We start from the raw sequence: 25,796 nt of genomic DNA on the forward strand, positions 1-25,796 counted from the left end.
TCTATATACAACCTGAGCCCTGTCAGCATCCTTTTTACTTGACATTTTCATTGCTTTGATTTCTAGAACCCAGAAGAACAAAAACTTGTTGACAGGAGTCACTGCAGTCAGCCCTCTGTTTCTGTGGGGTTTGCATCAAAAGATGAAGGGCTAATTGTATTCCCTGTACTGAACCATATTATTTTTTATTTTTTAATTTTTTATTTAAATTTTTAAAAATTGTATTTTTTTTAATTTAATTTTTTATGCCACACCATGCAACTTGTGTGATTTTAGTTCCTCAGCCAGGGATAATGGGAATGAGAATGTAGAGTCTGAACAACTGAACCACCATTTTATATAAGGGACTTCAGCAGACTTGAACTTTGGTATCCATGGAATTCCAAATCCTCTGTGGATACTGAGGGATGACTGTATTTTTCATATGTGTTTCCTCACTTCCCAGCTAACTGAATATTAAACCAATCATTATTCCGTTGGTTATTCCAATAGCCTGCTTGGGAAAAGATGGTAGGGAGATAAAATTATGCATTTGAGTCCTGTTTTGATTCTATAAAACTTATTCTAGTCATTATGTACAGTTCAGTTGCTCAAAATTATGCATTTGAGTCCTGTTTTGATTCTATAAAACTTATTCTAGTCATGATGTACAGTTCAGTTCAGTTGCTCAGTCATGTCCAACTCTTTGTGACCCCATGGACTGCAGCACGCCATGCCCTGTCCATCACTCCCAGAGTTTACTCAAACTCATGTCCATTGAGTCAGTGATGCCATCCAACCATCTCATCCTCTGTCGTCCCTTTCTCCCAGCCTCAATCTTTCCCACCATCAGGGTCTTTTCAAACTTCACCTCAGGTGGCCAAAGTATTGGAGTTTCAGCTTTAGCATCAGTCCTTCCAATGAATATTCAGGACTGATTTCCTTTAGGATGGACTGGTTGGATCTACTTGCATCCAAAGAACTCTCAAGAGTGTTCAACACCACAGTTCAGAAGCATCAATTCTTCGGCGCTCAGCCTTCTTTATAGTCCAACTCTCACATCCATACATGACTACTAGAAAAACCATAGCTTTGACTAGATGGACCTTTGTTGGCAAAGTAGTGTCTCTGCTTTTTAATATGCTGTCTAGGTTGGTCATAACTTTTCTTCCAAGGAGCAAGCATCTTTTAATTTCATGGCTGCAGTCACCATCTCCAGTGATTTTGAAGCCCCTCAAAAATAAAGTCTGCCCCTGTTTCCACTCTTTCCCCATCTATTTGCCATGAAGTGATGGGACCAGATGCCACGATCTTCGTTTTTTGAATGTTGAGTTTTAAGCCAACTTTTTCACTCACCTCTTTTACTTTCATCAAGAGGCTCATTAGTTCTTGACTTTCTGCCATAAGGGTGGTGTCATCTGCATATCTGAGGTTATTGATATTTCTCCCAGTAATCTTGATTCCAACTTGTGCTTCATCCAGCCCTGCATTTCGCATGATGTTCTCTGCATATGAGTTAAATAAGCAGGGTGACAATATACAGCCTTGACATACTCCTTTCCCTATTGGGAACCAGTCTGTTGTTCCATGTCCGGTTTTAACAGTTGCTTCTTAACCTGCACTCAGATTTCTCAGGAGGCAGGTCGTGTGGTCTAGTGTTCTCATCTCTTGAAGAATTTTTCAGTTTGTTTTGATCCACACAGTCAAAGGCTTTGGCATAGTCAATAAAGCAGAAGTAGATATTTTTTTGGAACTCTTGCTTTGTTTGATGAACCAACGGATATTGGAAATTTGATCTCTGGTTCCTCTGCCTTTTCTAAATCCAGTTTGAACATCTGGAAGTTCTTGATTCACATACTATTGAAGCCTAGCTTGGAGAATTTTGAGCATTACTTTGCTAGTGTGAGAGTAATACATACATACATCCATTCTTTTTAAGATTCTGTTCCCATATTGTTCATTACAGAGTTTTAAGTAGTGTTCCCTATGCTATACAGTAAGTTCTTATTATCTATTATATTTTTCATTTTTATTGAAATATAGTTGATTCACAATGTTGTACCAGTCTGCTTTACAGCAAAGTGACTAAGTTATACACATATATACAGTCTTGTAATATTCTTTTCCGTTATGATTTATTACAAGATATTAATATAGTTCCCTATGCTATACATTAGGACTTTGGTGTTTATAAACCAAACTATTTTAAATGATTGTTGTTACTGTAATTTGGAAGTAGGCCACAATATAAATCTCTCATTGCATGTATTAATATATTTCTACCTTAGGGTAATAGAGTAAATTCATGTGACCACATAATTTTAAGACCCATTGAGAGATCAGGCTTCCGTCTCAACCGTCTGCCAGATCCCTAGTAGGTTTTTGTAGTTTATTACCTTGACGTAACTAGGAATAGAAAGTGTGTGTGCATGCTAAGTTGTTCCAGTTGTGTCAGACTCTTTGCCACCCCATGGGACTGTAGCCTGCCAGGATCCTGTCTGTGGAATTCTTCACACTTTAACAATGATATCAGCTCATGAGAATTGTTCTGACAAGTCTGGAGAAGCACACTTGATGCTATGTCAAGATCAAAATATAGAAACCTTTTCCCCAAGTTTTGGTTTCCATGCGTTAATTCCCAATGGCATTTTTTTTTAAAGCATCTTCCCCAAAGATAGAAACTACTACGCAATGTCAAATAGGAAACCGGAAGAAGCAACAGGTTTCAGAAAATTATAAGGCTGCTTCCCAGTCTTCAGTTACTACTTCTCTTGAAAGCATTGTCCCCTTAAGCCATCCTCTAGCTTTACTTTTTTCTCTGACTCAAAGCAACAACCTCTATTCTGCTCACCTCTCCTAGAAATTATCCAACACAATTTTTGGCTATTGTTGTATGGTTCCAGTCACTCCTCCCCCATGACAGAAAATAATAATTGGTAACCAGGAGGGCTAGCTAGGGAGTATAAAATACACAGAAGAGGACTTGGTTTTGCATGTGTGAGTTCTTGAAACTTGTGACGTATTATTGGGACTTGGGGAGACACAATGAAAGTTGGCTTCTTCTAAGTATTAATGATATCAAGAACACCTTCAAGTAAGGACTATCCTGGTGGTCCAGTGGTTAAGACTATGCTTCCACTGCAGGAGGTGTGGGTTTGATCCCTGATTGGGGAACTATTAATAAGATCTTGTGGCCAAAAAGAGATGGGGTTGGGGGAGAACACCTTCAAATATTGGTTCTGCTTTGTATGGGGAGTACATTACCTGCCCACACAAATGTTTTTCTAGTAAACACTGTCCCCAGAGGGCACAGCTAACACTTGCCCACTTAGCTTGCAATTCTCAGTGTAGACGGATTTCTGACTTCCTCAGCGAGGCATCCCCTGGTCCTGTCTCCTGTCTGCAGAGGGTACTGAACTGTGAGCACCCAGCTAGTTCAGACCAAGCCACTTTTTGATAATAATGGTGAAGCCAGTAAAGGGGCTTCCAGAAGCCCCTTGGCTGTGCTTTCGCCACTCCCAGACCTTTCATCACTGAGATGCTGAGAAAAATCAGGTTTAAAGGGACCCACCATTTCCAGGCAAGAATACTGGAGTGGCCATTTCCAACTCTAAAGGATCTTCCTGACCCAGGGATCAAACCTGCATCTCTTGCATCTCCTGCATTGCCAGGCAGATTCTTTACCAATAACGCCACCTGGGAAGCCCCACATTGGAATACTTAGTAAGTTGGGCATGACATGAAATGTTTTACATGGGAGAGTTATTATTCCCATTTTTTAGTCAAGCAAATGCAAAGTTGAGTTAAACAATTGGCACAAAGTTAAATAGTAAATAGGGGCTTCCCTAGTGGCTCAGATGGTAAGAATCTGTCTGCAATGCAGGAGACCTGGGTTCGATCCCTGGGTTGGGAAGATCCCCTAGAAAAGGGAATGGCAACCCATTAGTATTCTTGCCTGGAGAATCCCACAGACAAGAGAAGCCTGGTGTGCTACAGTCCATGGGGTTGCAAAGAGTTGGACACAATGAGTGGCTAACACATACAAATAGTAAATGGCAGAGCTGAGCATCAGACTTAGGTCTGACAATACAAAAAACGTACCCTAAACCACTATAGTTCTCTGCCTCCTAAGTGCATTGACACCAGTAATGATCTGAATAAACAATTAAAATATTACTCCATTATCTTTACTTCAACTGTAGAAGGCTTGGGATTGTTCTGCTTTTGCAATGCGAAGACCCAGAGGGAAATGCTGTCACACTCTTCAGTTCAGTCACTCAGTCATGTCCGATTCTTTGGGACCCCATGGACTGCAGCACACCAAGCTTTCCTGTCCATCACCAACTCCCAGAGCTGGCTCAATCTCATGTCCATTGAATCAGTGATACCATCCAACCATCTCATCCTCTGTTGTCATCCCCTTCTCCTGCCTTCAATCTTTCCCAGCATCAGAGTCTTTTCCAATGAGTCGGTACTTCCCATCAGGTGGCCAGAGTATTGGAGTTTCAGCTTCAACATCAGTCATTCCAGTGATTATTCAGGACCGATTTCCTTTAAGATTGACTGGTTTGATCTCCTTGGAGTCCAAGGGACTCTCAATAGTCTTCTCCAACACCACATTAAAAAGCATCAATTCTTTGGCTCTCAACTTTCTTTATGGTCCAACTCTAACATCCATACATGACTACTAGAAAAACCATAGCCTTGACTAGACGGACCTTTGTTGGCAAAGTAATGTCTCTGCTTTTTAATATACTGTCTAGGTTGGTCATAACTTTTCTTCCAAGGAGCAAGCGTCTTTTAATTTCATGGCTGAAGTCACCACCTGCAGTGATTTTGAAGCCTCCCAAAATAAAGTCTCATTGTTTCCCCATCTACTTGCCATGAAGTGATGGGACCAGATGCCATGATTTTCGTTTTTTAAATGTTGAGTTTTAAGCCAACTTTTTCACTCTCCTCTTTAATTTTCATCAAGAGGCTCTTTAGTTCTTCTTCGCTTTCTGCCACAAGGGTGGTATCATCTGCATATCTGAGGTTACTGATACTTCTCCCAGCAATCTTGATTCCAGCTTGTGCTTCATCCAGCCCTGCATTTTGCATGATTTTCTCTGCATATAAGTTAAATAAGCAGGTGACAATATACAGCCTTGATGTACTCCTTTTCCTATTTGGAACCAGTCTGTTGTTCCATGTCCAGTTCTAACAGTTGCTTCTTGACCTGCATACAGATTTCTCAGGAGGCAGGTAAGGTGGTCTGGTGTTCCCATCTCTTTAAGAATTTTCCACAGTTTGTTTTGATTCACACAGTAAAAGGCTTTGGTATAGTCAATAAAGCAGAAGTAGATATTTTTCTGGAACTCTCTTGCTTTTTCTGTGATCCAGTCAATGTTGGCAATTTGATCTGTGGTTTCCTCTGCCTTTTCTAAATCCAGCTTGAACATCTGGAAGTTCTTGGTTCACATACTGTTGAAGCCCAGCTTGGAGAATTTTGAGCATTACTTTTCTAGCATATGAGATGAGTGCAACAGTGCAATAGTTTGAACATTCTTTGGCATTGCCTTTGTTTGAGATTGGAATGAAAACAGACCTTTTCCAGTCCTGTGGCCACTACTGAGTTTTCCAAATTTGCTGGCATACTGAGTGCAATACTTTCACAGCATCATCTTTTAGGATTTGAGATAGCTCAGCTGGAATTTCATCACCTCCACTAGCTTTGTTCTTAGTGATATGCTATTTAAAAGAGAGAGAGAAAAAAATATGTTAAAATCATGCAGCTAAACCAGCAGCCACTAAAGCAAACCAAGGCAAGTTTTGAGATTACTACAGCCTCAGTTTTTTGGAGTATTCATGAATAGAATCTTTTGTCATTTTTTGTTTGCTCATCCCCAATTCCCATTCCTCCTCCCATCACCATCAAAACATTTTTTTTTCCATTTAAATGTTAGCTTAGGTAACTTGCATGCTTAATAATCCCAGATGCTTAATAAATGATTACAAGTGATTTGAGTCATCCCAAATGCTTAATAAATGATTACACAAGAATTTATTTGGAATTACCTCAGAATCCTGTCTCTGAATTTCAAGTAACCTCTGTCAATGTGTCTCTTTCTTTAAGCATTTTTCATTGATTTCATATTTTTTCACCCCATGGTGACTTTTAACTTATGATGATCATACATGGAGAAGAAGCTGGATTTGTTTTGCCTTTTATTCTTTAGCTTCTCTTAAAAATAATTCACATTTTAAAAAACAAATTTTATTGATATTAATGACAGCTTCTAGGGGTAGAAGCATAGATACCATCCCCATAAGTTTTGATGGTCAAGTTTCTTGTTACACTTGTTATACTTCCTACAAGTGTCTCAGAGAAGAGTCACCGAAAAGTCTTGGCAGCATTCAGAGAAAAATAAATATATGCATTGGAGAGTATGCTCGTGCTCCTCCTAACTGTGTTATTTTCAGTTTTCTGCTGGTCTCCTGCATATTCTGTACCCCCCAGCTGAAAATGATGATAAAGCAAGAGCCACAGATTAAAGTATAACTGCCAGAAAGATGTTCACAAATACATATAAGTGAGTGTATTTTCCCTCTGACACTTCTTTAAATGTCAAAAAAAAAAAAAAAAAGCTTAAGTTTCCCAATTTTTCTCCAATGTAAAGAGTTTCTCCAACTGCCATTTGTTGGATTATTGGTTCACGTGTATGTTAAGTGTGGCTGCCACCCAGCCCCAGCTTGGAGGAGAATTAATGCTTGAGAAATGCAGGAAGGGCAACTTCCAAACTGTAATCTGAGACTGACTTTAGATTATTTTTGTATTTATGTACTTCACTGGTGGCTCAGAGGTAAAGAATCCACCTGCAATGCAGGAGATGCAGGTTCAGATCCCTGGGTTGGGAAGATCCTCTGGAGAAGTAAATGGCTACCCACTCCAGTATTCCTGCTTGGAAAATTCCATGGACAGAGGAGCCTGATGGGCTACAGTCCATGGGGTTGCAAAAGAGTCAGACACGACTTAACGGCTATACAGCAATGACTACACAGATGGATCAACTGAGATTTCATTCAGGAAGAGAGAAAATTTAACAGTTGGTGCTACGGATAACAGGATTTTGATCAGAGATGACCAGACTTTCCAAATACATACCTAATTTTTAAAACTTCTAAACATATAACCACAACAGTCATGTTGCTAAGAAGTTGCTGAATTTGTCATAAAGCCTACATGGCTAATTACACAAGGTTTAAATCTCAGACAAGTGATTAGTCATCTGAAAATTAGTGCAGAATAGCCAATCAACAAGTAGATAATAGATCAAAGTAAAGACTTCAGCTTTGGAGTGCGAATTTGTCTAATGAATTCAATGTTAGGGGGTTAAAGATTATACAAATTTGACCTCAGGATTGTTTATTTAGAGAACAAGACTTTTGTTTTCCAGTTGTCAGTCCTCGGCTCATCCAAACACTCATGACTGTATCCTGAGGACAGATCTAAGATCCCACGGGAGAAGGGGTGGAGTGAGGCTTCGAGGGGAGAGAGCCAGCAAGAGTGGATGCAGATATTCTTAGAGCTCTGGCCTGCCGTGCACACAGATGGGCAGCCTACCACTGGCTGCTCCCTAGAGAAGCCCTCCTTCGAGCTCCTTAGTCTCCACATGTAGTGGAGTCTAAGGCAGTCTCCTGCCCTGTCATGAGTGGTCATAGTAGTTTGGTCACTCAGTCCAACTCTTTGCAATCCCATAGGCTGTAGCAAGCCACATTTCTCTATCTATGGGATTTTCTAGGCAAGAATACTGGAGTGGGTTGCCATTTCTTTCTCCAGGGGATCTTCCCTACCCAGGTATCGAACCTGAGTCTCCTGCATTGGCAGGCAGATTCTTTACCACTGAGCCACCAGAGAAGCCCCACCCTGTCATAGACCCTGGGATAAATCTTGCCTCTGCACTTCCTTTCTCAACCACTATCATTTTTGGTTCCTCATCACCCTTTAGCCACCTGGGGAGGAATGGAGAGGATATATGATCACATCGTCTCTTTATTGCTGAGCAGCTAATCATCTCCACCAATTTGTATGTATTGAGTGCTTGCTGTTTATTAGCAATGAAGGTAAGATAAAGTCCCTGATCTCTAGGATATAGAATCCAGTAGGTGAGCAGGAAGATTAAGACATCTACACAGATAGCATATATAATGCAAGGCAAGATATACATTGCCTTGTATTATATATGCTATATATATAAGTATTGTGAGACTGTGGAATGTAGAATACAAGAGGGGAGGATGATGGAGGAAGAAGATGAGTTCAGCCTTAAATACATTGTGTCTGGGGTGCTTGTTCTTTTAAAAGAGTGGATTTAGAATCATAAGGGTGGTATTTGTGCTGGAGGTAAGAATTTGGGCATCATGTGGTAAGAGTGGAATTTAAAGATGAGACTTTGGATGAGGTCACCCAGGGAGAGTGTGGAAAAGAATAGATCTCCTTTGAAAGATGCCCCTTTCCCCATCTCCTTGGTGCAATAAGTGACTCATCTTTCAAGGTCTTCTGAAGAATGAGTAGGTGGTCCCTAGATGTAGAGAGTGGGAAGGGAATTCCGGGCAGATTGATGGTCTGTGAAAGGTGTGTGTCAAGAGGTGGCATCACTGATTCAGTGAGCTGCACGTTGCTCAGAATGGCTTAAGCATGGGGAGCATGAGGACAGATTGATCTCGGGTAGTCTCAGTCTACAATGACTTGAGGCTGGGCTTGGGTTCCCAGGCAGAGATTGAGGCTGAGTCATGGTGGTGAGAGTACCAGATCCTAGCCACTAGGCTAGTGGTCTGTGACAGGGGACCTGGCCCTTCAGCTTTTCAGAAAAGAATTCCCACAAAGACAGAAAGTAGTCCCTGATGGCTCAGATGGTAAAGAATCTTCCTGCAATGCGGGAGACCCGGGTTTGATCCCTGGTTCAGTAAGATCCCCTAGAGAAGGGAATGGCAACCCTCCCCAGTGTTCTTGCCTGGAAAAAATCCTCGGACAGAGGGGCCTGGAGGGCTACAGTCCATAGGATTGCAAAGAGTTGGACATGACTGAGCAGCTAACACACACAGTGAAACAAGTAAAAGTATTTATTAGTAGAAAAAAGAAGTATAGTATGTGTAAATAGAGCTATCTCAGAGAGAGAGAGAGTTGCTGAGTTGCACCCTTTTGACAGTTTGAATTACTTTTATGGGGCATTTCTTCTGGGTTTCCTTTGGCCAGTCCTTTTGGTTTGCCTGAGTCACAGTCCATATTTGGTGTATCTCAGGATCCTCCCATGAGTTCACACACAACTCTTAGCCAAGATGAATTATACCACAAAGGCCTATGGGTAGAGCATCCCTTGACATCACTCTCATTTTGATCTCCAAGGAGCTTTCCTGAGTATGTATAGTTGGGGAGGTCTCCTGACTTGGAGAATGAGAAATACGTGGTCTGGGTAGGCCCCAGTTTTAACTGTCCTGCTATTCCTGTCTTGGAGTTTTGGTCCATAGGGAATGAGTTGCCAATCAGTTTATCCTTGGGGGCCCCATCTACTGCCTGCCTCAAGATGAGGATGAAAGATCGGCAGGGCCACATTTTCCAGGCCAAGGGAGCTGAGCTTTATTCTGTAGAATGTGGGTTATCACAAATTGCATTTGGGAAAAATATCACTTAAGCAAGTAGAGAAAAAATGGGCGAGGGAGAATGGAGACAGAGAAACCAGTTAGGAAGCAATTGGTTAGGAAAAAGCCAGTTCAGAAGCAACAGTCCAGATAACAGATTGTGAGTGACTCCTCAAAGGTTTTTATGGTGGTTAAGGAGAGGAAATGACATTTTTAAGAGGAGAAATTCTATTCATGGCCATAACCTGAGGGAAACTCCTGTTAAATTAAAGCTTCTGATCTGCCCCACTCTGACCAGTTTGCATATGCAAAAGTAAACTGGAGCTGCTCTTTGGCAGGAGTTGAAGAGCGTTGAATTTGCTGTGCAGAACAGAATGAAAAGAACTTGGAACTCCCAGGAGTGATGTAGGAGGATAGTAACGAAGACCAATCATGAGAGAAGAAGAAGGAGTGATAAACTAACAATAAAATACAGACTATCATGTTGTATAAAATGTAAGTAGGGGGAAAAAATCTCAAATAGGGAGTTAGTCCCTCTATTACTGTTGTAACATATGCTTGAAATCACTGTGTTACTGTAATAACAATCTTTCCTTCATTTCCCGAATTTTCATGTAATGTCGAGGCTGTGGAAACCAGGAAAGAGGGCTGATTGTCACAGGTCTATTGTCACATTAGGTCACTGTCGACTGAAATAGGGCCAGGCAACCGTAGGTTTGCAAGAGGCATGTTTGGTGCATGGAACCAGAGACAACCATGAGCAGATAAAGCCTCTATCCCCTATCCTCTTCATCCCAGGAATTCTCAGAACTCTTTGGACTGTCACGGAGGTGCACTGAGGTTTCCAGTTAACTTTATCTTGACTATTAAATACATGTGTATGGCACATACAGTCTTCCCTGCTGGCTCAGATGGTAAAGAATGTGCCTGCACGGTGGGAGACCCGGCTTCAGTTCCCGGGTTGGGGACATCCCCTGGAGAAAGCAATCGCTAGCCACTCCAGTATTCTTGCCTGGAAAATCCCAAGGACAGAGGAGCCTGGCGGGCTACAGTCCATGGGGTCACAAAGAGTTGGACACGACTGGGTGACTAATGTCACATCACATCATATGCACATACATATGTCACTTTTTTTTTAAGTTTTTGCAAATCTCTTTATACATATGTCACTTTTATTTGACATGAGGAAAAATATGTACATAATATATGCATGTATTTGTATTTAAATATGTAAATATTATATATAAATAAGATTTTATCACATCAAGTAAAAATTATAGTAGATACTTGCGTATGTAGATACATCTGGTTGGCCAAAAATGTTCATTTGAGTTTTTCCATAAGAAGGTACAGAAAAACCCAGATGAACTTTTTGACCAACCCAATATATATAATATAATACAATACAATGACATACCAGGAATATGTGACTTTTAATTCTGAGGTTTGTGGACGCTCCGACCCTCTTCAAGAGGAGCATATCCATTTTCTGAAGCATTTGAGTTATCGCACTCTACCCCTCCAACCTGATGTCCATCTTCACGGCTCCCATGGACTTGCTCCCGCCAAGAGCACCAGTTTGAGTGAACGCCTTTGAGCTCAGGAACACACTGAGGCATTTTGCGCTGCCAACTGGCCCTTCCTTAGTGCAACTCTCTGCTTTGCCACCTGACTCTCCTCTGGTTTTTCTTTAAACATACTCAGTCAGCCTCTGCCCTTTTCTTGGAGTGACCTCGTCCAAACCCCCATCTTTAAGTGCTACTCATACTCAACCCCACAAATCCTTATTTCCAGCACAAACCTACCTTCCCCATGATCACTACTTCCAAATGGACAGGTACCTCAGACACAACACTATTTAAAACTGAACGTATCTTCTTCCTCCAATACTTGCTGTATCCTGTTCTCCCATTTTGTCGCACGACTATCCACCCAAACGGCCCAGCCTGGACATGTCAATCAACCTGGACGCCTCTCTTCTGTTGCCCCCTGCCTCCCTTCACCTAATCAGTCACTAAATTCTGTGGAGCATGCGCTTTCTCAGTCTCTGCTTTATCTGTTCTGACATCTTCACACCTACACAGTGTTCGCAGTCTGTCTGCATGTCTTCATTTCTAGGTCATTGCAGTGGTCTCCTTACTGGTCTTCTTGCCACCAGCCTGGGCCTCACTGAGTCCGTTCTTCTCTCAGTCGCTGTTGTTCAGTCGCTCAGTTACATTCGACTCTTTGCAACCCCATGGACTGTCATGCTAGGCTTCCCTGTCTTCACTGTCTCCTTGTTCAAACTCATGTCCATTGAGTCAATGATGCCATCCAACCATCTTATCCTCTATTTCCCCCATCTCCTGCCCTCAATCTTTCCTAGCATCAGGGTCTTTTCCAATGAGTTAGCTCTTTGTATCAGGCCAAAGCCATATTTTTGCAAAGCTGTATAAACATCATGTCATGCTTTTTGAAATTCTTTGATGCTTGCCATGACCCTCAGAATGAATCCCCATTCTTTAGCTTACACTGAGTTGTTCAGGGCAGACTATTGTGGCTCTTGGACCCTTCCAGCCTTTTTATTCAGACATAGATAATTTTATGGACTTTTGGGAATTTGTCTTACCAAGCCATGCCTCTGTGGTTCAGTAGGCATATGATTTGACTGAGAGAAAGCTGGTAAACATGACAGTTTGGTCGAAACCTAATTTCCAGTTTTGGTGCACCATAATGATGGTGTATTCACAAACCCTGTCTAACTGGGGGATGGCTTCTCAGCTGTGATTTTTTTCAGTCAGTCGTTTCTTCTAGGGGCTTTTCAGAAAAGTTAAATGTTAGAATGACTCAAAAAGATAAGTTGGAACAAACCAAATTCCAAATAAGCAGTCTAATCAAAATAACCTAAATATCCAAGTTATTAAAATTGCTTAAATAAAATACAGTAGGTTATGTGACGGTATGTAAGTTATATGTGTGTTTAAATATGCATTAAGAAGGGTCTAAAAGGATATACTAAAGGGTTGTCAGCAATTCTGCATGGGTGAGATTGTGGAGATTTGTATGTTTTTTGCCTTATCTGTATATTCTAATTTGTCTTAATGATCACATACTACTTTTGTCAAAGACCATACAGAAACTATTTACTAGTACTATTCTTAATCCACAAAACCTATCAATACTAGAAGAAAGACTGAAATATTAACTCTTCACCAAATTCTTGCTTTTTATAGAATGACATTAACCCTATGATTTTCTATTTTCTGTAAGACCCTGTTCTCTCAAGCTTAAATGTCTTTCCTCATTCATCACCCCTACCATTTGATTCCTTTTTCAGCCTGGTGTCTTCTCCATTCTTTAAAATTCTAAAACAAGTGTCATCTTCCTTGAGAAGCTTTTCTTGACCCCTTATCTGCTTATGGTCAAGGGTCTATGGTAAACAGTGGCTGGCTCACAAGTCAAACCCATCCAATTCTTCTACTGTCCAGTCTGCAGACTAAAGAGAGTTTTAACATTTTTTAATGGTTGAAAAAATGATCAAAAGAAGAATATGAACAGCACATGAAAATTACATGAAATTTGAATTCTTGTGTCAACAAATAAGTTGTATTAGAACAGAGACATGCTCATTCACTTGCATATTATCTGTAGCTGTTTTCACCCCATAATGGCAGGGTTGAGTAGTTGTGACAGAGACCAAGTGGCCCACAGAGTCTAAAATATTTAAATATGTTATACAATATTTTAAATATCTCTGGCCCTTTATAGAGATTTGCTAACACCAGTTTTAGAAGATTAGGCTTCCTCAGTGCTCACAAAGGACTCTATACCTCCTGCAAATTCTGGAAGGAACAAGGATCCTGATTGGAAGTGAAAGACACTTTCTAATTCAACTTGGTCTCCCCAGCATCAAGCAGAGAGCCTCATCCACAGGAGGCACCTGATAGACACAGTGCCTGAAGGAATGGTGTCAGTTTCCTCCCCCAGACTTGTAAGTGACATGAAGACAGGCAGTTTTATCTCCTTTGTTCACTGCACATCCTCAGTGTCCAGAAGTATTTGGAATGTGGCAGGCACTCAGAGAACAATTGTGAAAGTTCAGTGCCTCAGTATCAATGCAATATTTCTGAGTTTTGTAATTCTTAGGTCAGGTCTTTGACTTTTACATCTACTATTTGATGACTGATGAAAACAAAACCCCACCTTCCAAACCTCAGAGAAACAAAGAAAAGACAGTGTGAACTTCTCACAAAAAGAAGTAGTTAAGAGGTCTTTTCAAGAACATATCGATTTACCCCTGTCTATGGTGCTTCTCAATACACGCACTGCAGTCTCTTTTTACCTCTTCCTCTCCCTCACTTTGCATGCGAAGAGTTGACTCGTTGGAAAAGACTCTGATGTTGGGAGGGATTGGGGGCAGGAGGAGAAGGGGACGACAGAGGATGAGATGGCTGGATGGCATCACTGACTCGATGGACGTGAGTCTGAGTGAACTCCGGGAGTTGGTGATGGATAGGGAGGCCTGGCATGCTGTGATTCATGGGGTCGCAAAGAGTCGGACACGACTGAGCAACTGAACTGAACTCCCTCACTTGGAGCAACTGCATCAGGGCAGGTATTAAATCACGATCCTGCTGACACTGAGTTATTGAATACCTGTGGCAGCAGGGCTCCAGACGCAGAGTGAGACTCAGCATTTTGGCCCTGTTTCAACCAGGATGAGGTGTACTTTAAGAGATTAATGTGCAGATATAAATCATGGTCTAAACACTTCATCTGGTCTTGGACAGCCCCTCTCCCAGTGAGCTGAACGCTCTTTATAGGGAATGAACTAGCTAGCTTTCATACCAGGTCTGTGAGTTTGCAGGAATGATGAACTTGGGATTCCTGTTCTGGGCTGAAGAGTCATGACACTTTGCCTGGCTCTAGTGCTGTCTTCTGAAATCACATTCTAAAAATGCTTTCCTTGAACGAAAAATATGCCAACTTAGTGTCCAACTATATCATACTTGTCTTATTAGGGGCTTTACAATGTTTTGAAGGTTGAGTATGGGGATCTGGATGCTTATTTCCATTTTGTTAAGTGCCTTATCAGTGGATGCTCCTCTCTCTCGAAGCCCAAAAATTTCCAGCAAGGCCAAAATCTGAAGGAGGAGATATTTGTCTCCCAAACACTCTTGTCTGGTGAGAAGGCCTAGCCAGTCCCCACAGCCTAGCATCTCTTGGCAGCCCAGGAGCTAGCCTCTTCCTCATACCTCTGCACACCCCCTTTTTTCTGGGATTTATACATGGTTTTATCAAAGGATCTATTTATCAGCAACCATTTACTCCTTTGCTTCATCATGGTGGAGCTGAAAGCTCTTCACATTCAGAAGAGCCCTGTTCTCATGCACACACAGAGGTCGGGGAAAGGAAGGTCAGTCTTGGCTTTTTGTGCTAATTGACTACACACACACACACACACCCATGCTTGCCTTTTAAAAATCTATATTTTAGCTTTTTTTCTTTTGCACAATAGTAAATAAGCATGATTGTGAACATTCATGAAAAGGGGTAAAATACTGAAGTCACTGCTAAAGGAAACTGACATTCCCATTGTCCTTCTAAGCACAGGGAGCCTTAGGACTCTGAGTCCAGATGGAAGCAGAGACATGCAGGGATGCAGAAGGAGCATGCATGGACTTCTGAAACAGTCTCCCATGCATCCCCAGCCCCTCTGAACCTGGTTTTCCTCGTGGATTAAATGGAAAGAGCACCTTTTAATGTTGTTGTGAAAAGTATACAACTTAGTTCAGAAAATGTCAGTCACTCCCCACACAAAGTCAGGAAATAATTATTAAAGACCCTGGTGACCCAAGAGCTCACCAGGACCTCTATCATTCTCTATAGGACACAAAGGAAACATTGCTAATCAAAGATAATACGAAGGACTTTAGAGGAGATTTGTAGTTTTCATAAGCTGGAGTGCAGCACCAGGTGGAATGAAGGTAATCTCTGACAGATCTTCCTCTTATCTGAAAATCCAGATCTTTCTTGAATGAAAGAGAGATGGGGTAGGATGATTGCAAATGCACGCACCCTTGTCCGTGCATGTGTGTAGTGGACGCTGACATCACCACTACGAAGGCAGAGCACACAGACGCACTAAACTCAGGGTCCCCAACCTCCAGGATAGAATGACTGATGATCTGAGGTGGAGCTGATGTAATAACAATAGAAATAAAGTACATAATACATGTAATGTTCTTGAATCATCTGGAGAATATCTTCCCCTCCCCCACCCCCTTCCATGGAAAAATTGTCTTACATGAAATCAGTCCCTGGTGCCAGAAAGGTTGGGGACCGCTGCACTAAACTAAAGCTTATCACAGGGTGAGCTCAAAGGAGACTTGAGTGGTGACTCTTTAGCATTACCCTCAAGACAGGTATGCAGGGCGCCTATCTTCCAGGTGTTCCCTTAGCACTTGTTTCATCTCTACCAAGAAACTCTCTAATTTGCCATTTTTTTCCAGAAACAGTTAACTTTAATTATAAATGATTGAATGACTTCTGGGTGTCTATCAGCCTTATGGGAATGGGGGAGTATCAGTTGACATCCTGGGTCCAATATTCATGCCTCTAGGATGACAATGGTTAAGTTGGGTCTTTTCCCAAGCTTTTATTAGTATCTCACTACCAAAAAGACCTTTAAAAGGGTTCTTGATTCCAGACCTTTAGAGAGAGCTCTAATCAGATTTTCTTAGACATGAGAAAACAAAGGCAAATGCTAAGTACCCAAAACATTTTGGGGGTAAGAATGTAATATGTTTAATATTTAGCAAAGTTACATACACACCTGACAGATGTGATTATCCACTTACAAAAAATATTAGTTTGCTTAAAAAAAAACAAAAAAACTTCAATCCAAATTTATTAGGATTACAAAAATAATAGCACATTTCATGAACTCATTACAGCTCAGAGTTACCAACACGTCCAGAGCATGTTTAAATAAACTGCTTCTTGTCAATACAAATCTCATGACATAAAAAAGAAGTTTATTTTCATATTTACAGAAGAAACATGCCGGTAGTTTCTTAACATTCTCTTTGGAATTAATGGGTGAGGCTATTTTTAAAGTCGGAGAACATCTCAAATTGAAGAAGGTATTTTAGAAACATCTCACAATACATTTTATCTAATACCAACTGAATAATGCTGCATCCTCTTCTAAAAATCAGGCTTTTATCGCAGAGCTTCTGGAACTTCCACCTACAAAAATAGGGGATTCTCTTTCAATAAAAACAATGCAAATGATAAAGTGGAAAAAAAAATATCTGTAGAGTATGACTTTAGCAGTATTTTCCAGAAAGAACTCAGATTGCTGTGTGTGTGTGTGCTAAATTGCTTCAGTCGTGTCCAACTCTTTGCGACTCTATGGACTGTGGTCCGCCAGGCTCCTCTGTCCACTGGATTCTCCAGGCAAAAATACTGGAGTGGGTTGCCATGCCCTTTGCCAGGGGATCTTCCCTAGGGATTGAACCCAAGAGGTCTCTTACCTCTCCTGCATTGGCAGGTGGGTTCTTTACCCCTAGTGCCACCTGGGAAACCCAGATTTTTGCTGGGTGATGTTCAAATTTTTTATTATAAATTAAGTGTTAAGTCACTTGCAAGAAAGAAAGAAAAGGAAAATGTTGCTCAGTTGTGTCTGATTCTTTGTGACCCCGTGGACTGTAGCCTACCAGACTCCTCCATCCATGGGATTCTCCAGGCAAGAAAACTGGAGTGGGTTGCCATTTCCTTCTCCAGAGGATCTCTCTGACCCAGGGATCGAACCCGTATCTCCTGCATAGCAGGCAGACGCTTTACCTTCTGAGCCATCAGGGAAGTCCAATCACTTGCACCTCGGTGGTAAACTTTTTGTCAAGTGATGAATCTGTTTTGGAGACATATACCCTGATTTCTTATTAAGGAAATTGGGATTTTTTTTTCTTTTTTAGGTTGAAATGTCTTAAGATGAGCCTGGCCCTTAAAAGAATGAGATGCCAAGAAGGTGGACCAAGCGCATCTCTCAAACAGAAACGTCCTCTCTCTAGTGAGCTGCTCTTGATGCTCCAGATTTGGCAGCCTGCTCTGGTGTATACTGATAAGTGTTAGAGAGGTGGTTTGGTACCCGAGTGCGGTGGAGGCTGACTCCTACGCTAGGTGCTCGCCCCATCTGCCTTTGGGTTACTTACCCGCCTTAGCTGTTTTATGCTGCTTCCCCGAATAGCTTCCATGAGATTCTCGTGAGCTGATCTCTGTGGGGTAGAAGGTCGGGAACTGTCTTCCATTTTCTTCTCCTGCACCGACCTCAGGGAATTTTTAATTTCTTTTAGGATATTGTTTGGCTGTTTCTTAGCCTTTTTCCCTTTTTTCTTTTTCTGTCCGTTTTGTAATGCCCGCTGGGCACTCTCCTGCTGTTTGATGACTTCCGCAATGTTGCGGGTGATGAGCTTCTTCTCTGGGGCCGGAGGCGGGGGAGGCGGAGGCGGGGGTGGCAGCCTTTGGGGAGCAAGGGGAGGTGGCGGTGGGGGTGGGGGAGGGGGAGGGGGCGGAGGCGGAGGCGGGGGCGGGGCCGCCGGAGACGGAGGGCGGCTCCTCACAGTTTGGACTTTCTTGGGGAGTTTGGGGGACGACCAGGGGGAGTGCTTGGGAGACGCGTACGGTGAAGAGCCTGGCGTGCCTCTCTGCCAGACTTTGGTCCTAAGGTTGGCTCCTCCGTCGTATCCCTCCTGCTGTTTCTGCTCCTGCATCCGCTTCTGCCGCTGCTTATCCATGTTTCTGGTCAGGAGGCTGGTCATGCTCATTCTTGGTCCTGGCAGCTCGAAATGGTAGCCCAGCCTCAGGAGCGTGGTGTTCTCCCTCAGCAGCTTGACGATCTCCATCTCCACCTGGCTGCCCATGATGTGCCTCTGGTTGTGGAAGCGCAGCTCGGTGAGCACGGTGTTGTGCTGCAGCGCCCTCATGATGGCCAGGATGCCCTTGCCCGTGATGAAGTTGGACTCGATGTTGATGCTGGTGATGTGCCGGTTGACCCGGAGCATGTCCGCGATGGCCGTGGCCGCGCTGTCGTCGGCGCGCGTGTTGGCCAGGCTGAAGGTCTTCACCACCGTGTTGGCCTTGAGGGCCTCGGCGAAGCGGGCGAGCGTCTGCGAGGTGATGTTCTCGATGTTGTTCAGATTGACTTCCGTGGTGTCGGGGTCGTTGTTTTTAATCTTTTCCAGAGCATCCTCGATCACTGTGGGGTTCCCGCAGGGGTGAATGGCAGCCGGGGGGGACTCCGTGTTCCTTCCACTGTGGCCGTTAGTCAGATGTATGTTTTCGATTTGACTTTTAAACGTCTTTGGCCTCGCGTTGTCAGAATGGACACTATCGGAATGCACAGCTCCGTTCATCCCTTCCGCGTTCGCACCTGTTCTTTCCTCTCCTTCGCTGTCCTCCTCCTCCTCGTCCTCGTCCTCCTCCTCCTCTTCCGTGTACACATCCTCAGAAACCTCACTGTTACATTCTGTAAAGACAAGCTCTTCCTCACTCTCTTCTTTGTCCTCTTCTGCAACCTGAAGAGCAGAGTATCCTCATGAGGTTTGCCGTTTTAAGCACATTGTTACATTTTACAAAAGTAACACGTGGCTTTGCAATATATACCTGCAACCAGATCATCACGGTGGTCCCTCTAAAACTCACACAATGTGATATGTCAATTATATCTGAATACATTCTTTAAAAAAGTAACACAAGCAAGTAAGACAAAACTTTCTAAGGATAAAAAGTTGTCTCCAGCTACTAATCTCCCTAGTTCAGGTGAACAGGGTTAACATTTCCTTGCATAACTTTCACCAGCTTTTTCTGTATTCTGCAGAAATTTTTTTGTATTCTGCAAAATAAATATCCAGAATTCAGTTGATGGAATAAGAGTTCGCCATCATTTTGCCAGTTTTTAACAAATAAGTGGGAGCTTCTGCTCTGGAAAACCCTTGATAGCATTCTTATTCTCTTAACTCCCTCTCCTGAATGACTTAAATTCTAGTCTACTTAAAATTTAGCAGAGTCAGCCGTCCCTTGGGGAATCACCCTTCTGTCCTTCCTTATTTCTCCATCCCAAACATACAAATGACAACAAAAATACATAACACATTTATGAGTTCCCTTTCTTTTCTTTAAGATTTTTTTTGAGGGGACCATTTTTTAAAAGTCTTCATATTGGATTTTGTTCCGTTATTCCTTCTGCTTTGTGTTTTGGCTTTTTGGCCCTGAGGCATGCGGGATATTAGCTCCCTGACCAGGGATCGAACTTACACCTTCTGTATTGAAAGGCAAAGTTTTAACCACTGAACCATCAGGGAAATCCTTGGGTTCCCTTTCTTAATGTGCAGAAATTCTTCCCCCAGTCTGCCTCCTATAGTCTCTGTGACAGGAGCCCAGAGCCCTCTGCCATGTCCTATGTCAGTGCATACAGAGACTGGGCACCTCCCTCTAAGTAGAGCCTGGCACGAGGTCTCAGAGACGACACCACCTGGAAGCTGAGGCTGTCTCTGTCTTTTTTCTGGGGAAAAAAACCGAGGGAGCAGATCAAAACCCATCTCTATGCAGAAACTCATTCGGGTCATCCTTTGCAGCAAATCGGCTTGAAATTTCATGTTATCATAGGGTTAAATGAGACGGGACTTCAGAAGACAGGAGGTGGGAAAGATAATTGCCTTTGGCATTAACTACATTTCAACCGTTATGTGAAACAGCAGAGAACAGTAGAAAAATCTTGAAGCAAGCCACTGCCTCAGCCTGATGGCCTTAAATTATTTACCAGGTATCAATTATGAAAGACTTTCAGGCAAACACAATTTCACTTCATCTTGGTCCTTCCTGTTAACAAGACTTTGTACTGAGAAGTTCAGCTGACCCCCACTTTTTTCTTTTCCTCGCTACCTTTTCTGATAAAATAAAAATCTGGCAATTGCTGACAGAGTCTGATTTTCCCTAATGCTATCTTTTTAATCCTTTAGTTTCTCTAAAGCCCGAAGACCCTTTCCTGTCCCCAAAGCCAGAATTCTTCCTTCTACATGGGAATGTTTTTGACCCCAGCCTCCTGCTGCCTGAGGCACGTGGAATGAGCTTTGGAAAACACTGCGCTGGTCTCCAGGTTTGTTTGCCCAGTTGCTGTCACAAAATAGCCTCCAGTTATCCACTTGTTTGGAGTGGCAGGCACCAAGTGATGGCCTGGGGAAGGGGTCAGCCACTCCTGGGATGGCTTGTCCAGTCTTAATTTACTCACTTGTTCAGGAGCAGGAGGGAGAGTGACACTGTGTGTGTGTGTGTGTGTGTGTGTGTGTGTGTGTGTGTATGTGTGTGTGTAGCTGTTTCAGTATTTGGAGGAAAGGGGCCTGTCTCAAAATTCAAGGTATACTGCCTGTCATACCACTGTTAAATGGTACCCCTCTAGTTTTTCAAAGACCTTTAGGCTTTATCTTCAAGAGATATTTTTCCCTTAAATATATTTGCAGAGATCATATCTGAAACTCTTATTCAGCAATGAGTTGTCCTGTGACATCTCAATGACATTTCCTCCAGAAAGCCTTCTTTGACATCTCCTCAAATTATCTTTGTTATGTGATCCCACGATGCTGTAACTCCTCCAATAAAGTACCTCTTTAATTATTTGTTTTTTTCTCCCAAAAGACTGTTTGCAGGGTGACAAAAAGGATCATGTCTGTTCTCACCTCACACAGTGCTCAGCAGGTATTAGGGGCTCGGTAAAATTTGTTAACTGAATGGCTCTAAATTGACATTAGTTAACAGCCTTTGGTGTTAACAGCCTCAGGCTTCCCTGGTGACTCAGTTGGTAAAGAATCCATCTGCAATTCAGGAGACCTGGGTTCGATCCCTGGGTTGGGAAGATCCCCTTGGTGGAGGGCATGGCAACCCACTCCAGTATTCTTGCCTAGAGAATTCCATGGACAGAGAAGCCTGGCAGGCTATAATCCATGAGGTCACAAAAAGTCGGACATGACTGAGCAACTAAGTACAGCACAGCATAACAGCCTCTAAGTCAGGGGAGGTCTCGGATAAGAGTACAGATCAGGTGGATGGGAAGAAGGTGATTGATTGTCCTGGTTTGCCCGGGGCTGAAAGGTATTCCAGAAAAGAGTTCTGCATTCTAAAATCTACACAGTCCAAGCCAAGATGGTTAGCCACTCTAGTTGGGGGACATCTCAGAGAAGAACAGCAAAAGGGAGAAAGATATCCAGAGAAGAAGGAAGAATGATGTTAAAGCAATTGTTGCCCACTTTCAAAATAATTCTCTCATTTGGACTGACTGCAGTGTTCCAGATCACCTATCTGCAACTGCTCTGGAATTAACCCAGATCCTTGCAAGGGCTTCCCTGGTGGCTCAGATGGTAAAGAATCTGACTGCAATGCATGAAACCTGGGTTTTATCCCTGGGTTGGGAAGATCCCTTGAAGAAGGGAATGGCAACCACTCTAGTATTCTTGCTGGGAGAATCCCCATGGACAGAGGAGCCTGGTGGGCTACAGTCCATGGGGTCACAAAGAGTCAGACACGATTGACTAACACTTGCAAGAATGGGGGTGGAAAGGTTGGGGTGGGGTGAGGCAGGGAAGCTTGAAGCACTGAAGGGGGCGATAGGGAGAAGCGAATATGGGTACACTTAGGGAATAAATAAGGCAACAAGAAGAGGGTGGCCAACCATTTCTCCTCATTACTTCCCTGGCACCATTACATGAAGAAGGAGGCAGTAAGCATGGTTTCCCATTCTGGTTCTGGTTCTACCCATAAAAAACTGGTTTTGTTCATTGTGTTAGTCACTAAGTCATGTCCTACATGTGGTCACAAAGATGTGACCCAATGGACTGTAGCCCACCAGCCTTCTCTGTCCATGGAATTCTCCAGGCAAGAACACTGGAGTGGGTTGCCGTTTCCTTCTCCAGAGTATCTTCCCCACTCAGGGTTCGAATCCGTGTCTCCTGCATTGGCAGGCAGATTCTTTACTGCTGAGCCACCAGGGAAGCCTCAAAAAGAGCTGGTTGATTTTAGACAAATCAGTAAATCCCTGGGATAGATGGTCTCAAGGAAACTGCAATAGAGTTGAGCGGTTCTCCAACCACAGGGTATGTCAAAAGCACCAGGAGGGCTTGTGAAGCCACACAGTGCTGGGCCCTACTCCCAGAGTTCTTCATTCATCTGGTCTGGGGGAGCCCTAGAATGAGTTGGAAGGTCCCAGGTGTTGCTGATGTACCCACATTCTGAGAATTGCAGTCTTTGTGCCAACAGGACTTGGTTTGAATTTCAGCTAGAAGCTGTTAATCTCAAGTGAGTTTCTTAACCTCTCCCAGGCTCACTTCTCATATCCAGAAGGTGAGAGTTCAATGAAGTAATGTGAATGTACTTACTGGCACCTATGCCTGACACCCAGCAGATACTCAAGCTCAAGGAGTTGGACCTTTGGGTCTCCAGGGCTTCTTGGAGATGTTTAATGTAGGATAAGTTTGTGGGAGTCCAGGTGGACAGAAGCTGTCATTCAATAGGTGTTGAACATGATTTTCATAAATATTTACAGAGCCAACAGTAGCCTGAGAAGCATGACCCCTCATCTCCTTCTCATGGTCTACACTGGGCTGCTCTTCACTTACACTGTCACCCTTTCCCCCACCCACCCACCAGTCAGCTGCTCTGAGCTTTTTCCTGGAGTTGAGATGGATTGACACCCTCCACTGGCAAACTTCTGCTCAGCACTCCTTGTGACTCTAGAGACAACTTGCCAGCGGGGAAAGGGGAGCGGGAGAAAAGTTAACTAGCTGAGAAAGGAATCAAAGTTCATCAACACACAGCCTCTCTAATTGAGCTGATAAGCCATTGGCAGGGCTCAGGGATCAGCAAAACCTTTGGCAGGAGCAGGTGGGTTTCATCAACAGCTGACAACAGGCTTTGTCCTTTGTTTTCCACTCATCTCAATATGTTATGATATTAAAATGCCTTTGTTGGGTGATTACTCCAGTGGCTGTCTGTCCTAGATATTATGAGGCAATTTTAATCTTTTTTATTAGGGAAAATCTTTAAGAACTGTTAGGAAAATGTGATACTTCGTATATTTGACCAGATTTCAGACACACATTTCCACATCAAAAAAAAAAAGACCTTATGTTTGTGGAAGAATTGACCGACCCAAATCCTGGCCCATTTTGTGTATCCTTCCTTCTCACCACTCACCTTCAGACCCTCAATGCAGGTTGCCACTGTGGCCTTGGCAAACCCTGGCCTGATTCTGGTGGCCCATTCTGCAATGATTGACATGGACAAAACTCACACGTATCTTGCTACAAATGTGGCCCCCACACTCTATCATCAAGATCATCTAACAGTTCCTGGATTAGTACTATGAAAGTCTTGCCATTGGCTTCAGGCCATTTTGATCTTAGATGATTCCAGTAGAGCACACAGGTTTTAAACTATTGCTCTTGAGCAATGTTCTTCCACAAATTCAAGAATTTGTTATTTTTATATTCTTATTGCCATAACTATATTTCCAGAGCTTAGTCTTTTGAACTTCCTTCTATGAATGATTTATTTGACAAATCAAATTAACTATTTACTGAGCAGAGAACAAGAGCTTAATAGACCTGACCTCTAATATAAATGCATTTTCTGGCCTCAGAATCACCATTATAAAATAGGAAGGAATCTTAGAGATCATCCTAGCAGGGATGCTTAACCTGGAGCCTTAGGAGGGTTTCAGGATGTGTGCCATCATTTTGAAATTCCATGTAAAATTTTGTATGTTTACACAAGCACACATGCATTTTCTTAGGAAAATCTTTAACATAAAAATCTCAAAATGGTGTTTGAAGAACACCCTCCATTGATATGAAAGAGAACTCTGCAGAACTGACTCTCTGTTCAAGGTCTTACAACTTGGGTGCAGAGCAGGAATAAGAAATAAGGTCCCCTGACTCTCCACCCCATATATTACTCACCACCCTACGTTTCCTGGTGTTGGAAAAAGGAATTAGTTTTATTGTAGCCACCATCACAGTCCAAGCAACAGATTACCCACTATTGTCTTTCTAGAAGAAAATAAATTTACTTAGCTGCCGTATACATTTACATAACTGCCATATATATGTGTATAAAACAAGTATTATGCCACATCCTTAACTTATAACTCAAATTAGACTTTTGTTTGGCAAAATATCTAAACCCATGCTTTGCTTGCGAATTATTTTCCTCTTGAAGATCCCATCCTTGTTGATGACGGGACCCCCCAACTAAGAATCTTTCATATAATCCATTAGGTTGTGATAAAAGTTAGATGACTATTTCAGCCTGAGAAAATTTTCAATAGCAGGTGCAAGTGGATTGTAAGAAAAGTGATGAGGAATGAAAAATTAGAAAAAAATAAAAAAGATTCCTGGGTTCGGGGTTGGGAGATTGGGAATAGCTAAGGAAAATAATCCAAGAGCCTACCTTTCCACACTCCCCCAGCCTCTCCTTCTCCAAGAGTTTCTGGGACTCCTTTTCCCAATAGGCCATCAGCGCCTCTCTGCTGAATGTCCCTGTGGGGGTTTTCTCGGTCAGACTCTTTTGCCTCATCCCCACCGGGAGGCTGTGATCAGGTTCAATGTCGTCCAGCTCCCTCTCTAGCTCCTTCAGCTCCTCGGCTGACAGGGAAGCCAGGAGTTCGTCCTCATCGATGGATTCATATTTGCTAAGTCCTCTCCTGTAGCCAAAGGTAGACATGGTCCCTGCTTTGTCAGACCCACAAGGAGCTTGGGGAACCAGGCATTCAAGGCAGCCAGCAGCAGGCAGGGAGGAGAGTGGGCAGGCTGGTTAGCAACTGGTGTTGGGAGTGCCTGTGATAGCCTTTTAAGAGTGGTGATACAGGCTGTGACAATGCAGAGAGGGGTGAAGGCATAGGCTGTTTTAAGCATCAGACGTCAGCTAGACATTTGAACACAAAGAATGTCACATCAGTGGTGGATGGAGGTCTCAGAACCAGTGGGGATTATTCACATACTGGCCAGGGACATATTTAGCTGAGCCTAATGGCTCATGAGGACAGGCAGACAGGGCTTCAGATAGGAAGTAACCGGCTTCTTATTTTGTTTTCAAACAACAAGAGGGTAAAAACGTATTTCTAAAATGGCTCATTACCACCACCATGGTCATGAAAAGATTCTCTTCCTATA

At 42.8% G+C, this 25,796-nt stretch overlaps 1 protein-coding gene across 1 annotated transcript; it reads right to left on the reverse strand.

Moving 5' to 3' along the window:
• Positions 1-16,358: 16,358 nt before the first annotated feature.
• LMOD2 (leiomodin 2) lies at positions 16,359-25,499 on the reverse strand. Its single transcript, XM_027539110.1, has 3 exons — positions 25,075-25,499; positions 17,793-19,154; positions 16,359-16,827 (listed from the first exon to the last, which is right to left on the reverse strand). Exons 1-3 carry the CDS (start codon positions 25,345-25,347, stop codon positions 16,801-16,803), a joined length of 1,662 nt encoding a protein of 553 aa, XP_027394911.1. The 5' UTR covers positions 25,348-25,499; the 3' UTR covers positions 16,359-16,800.
• Between the last annotated feature and the right edge of the window lie 297 nt (positions 25,500-25,796).

The sequence above is a fragment of the Bos indicus x Bos taurus genome, chromosome 4 (assembly GCF_003369695.1).
Source record: "Bos indicus x Bos taurus breed Angus x Brahman F1 hybrid chromosome 4, Bos_hybrid_MaternalHap_v2.0, whole genome shotgun sequence".
In the NCBI taxonomy this organism is placed as follows: domain Eukaryota; kingdom Metazoa; phylum Chordata; class Mammalia; order Artiodactyla; family Bovidae; genus Bos; species Bos indicus x Bos taurus.

Bases quoted from the DNA above. Each gene is read 5' to 3' on its own strand.
- LMOD2 (XM_027539110.1), bottom strand. From the start codon at position 25,347: ATGTCTACCTTTGGCTACAGGAGAGGACTTAGCAAATATGAATCCATC. The intron at 19,155-25,074 runs GTAGGCTCTTGG...TCTGCTCTTCAG, and splicing joins GGCTGGGGGAGTGTGGAAAG to GTTGCAGAAGAGGACAAAGA. The intron at 16,828-17,792 runs GTAAGTAACCCA...CTATTTTTGTAG, and splicing joins GCATAAAACAGCTAAGGCGG to GTGGAAGTTCCAGAAGCTCT.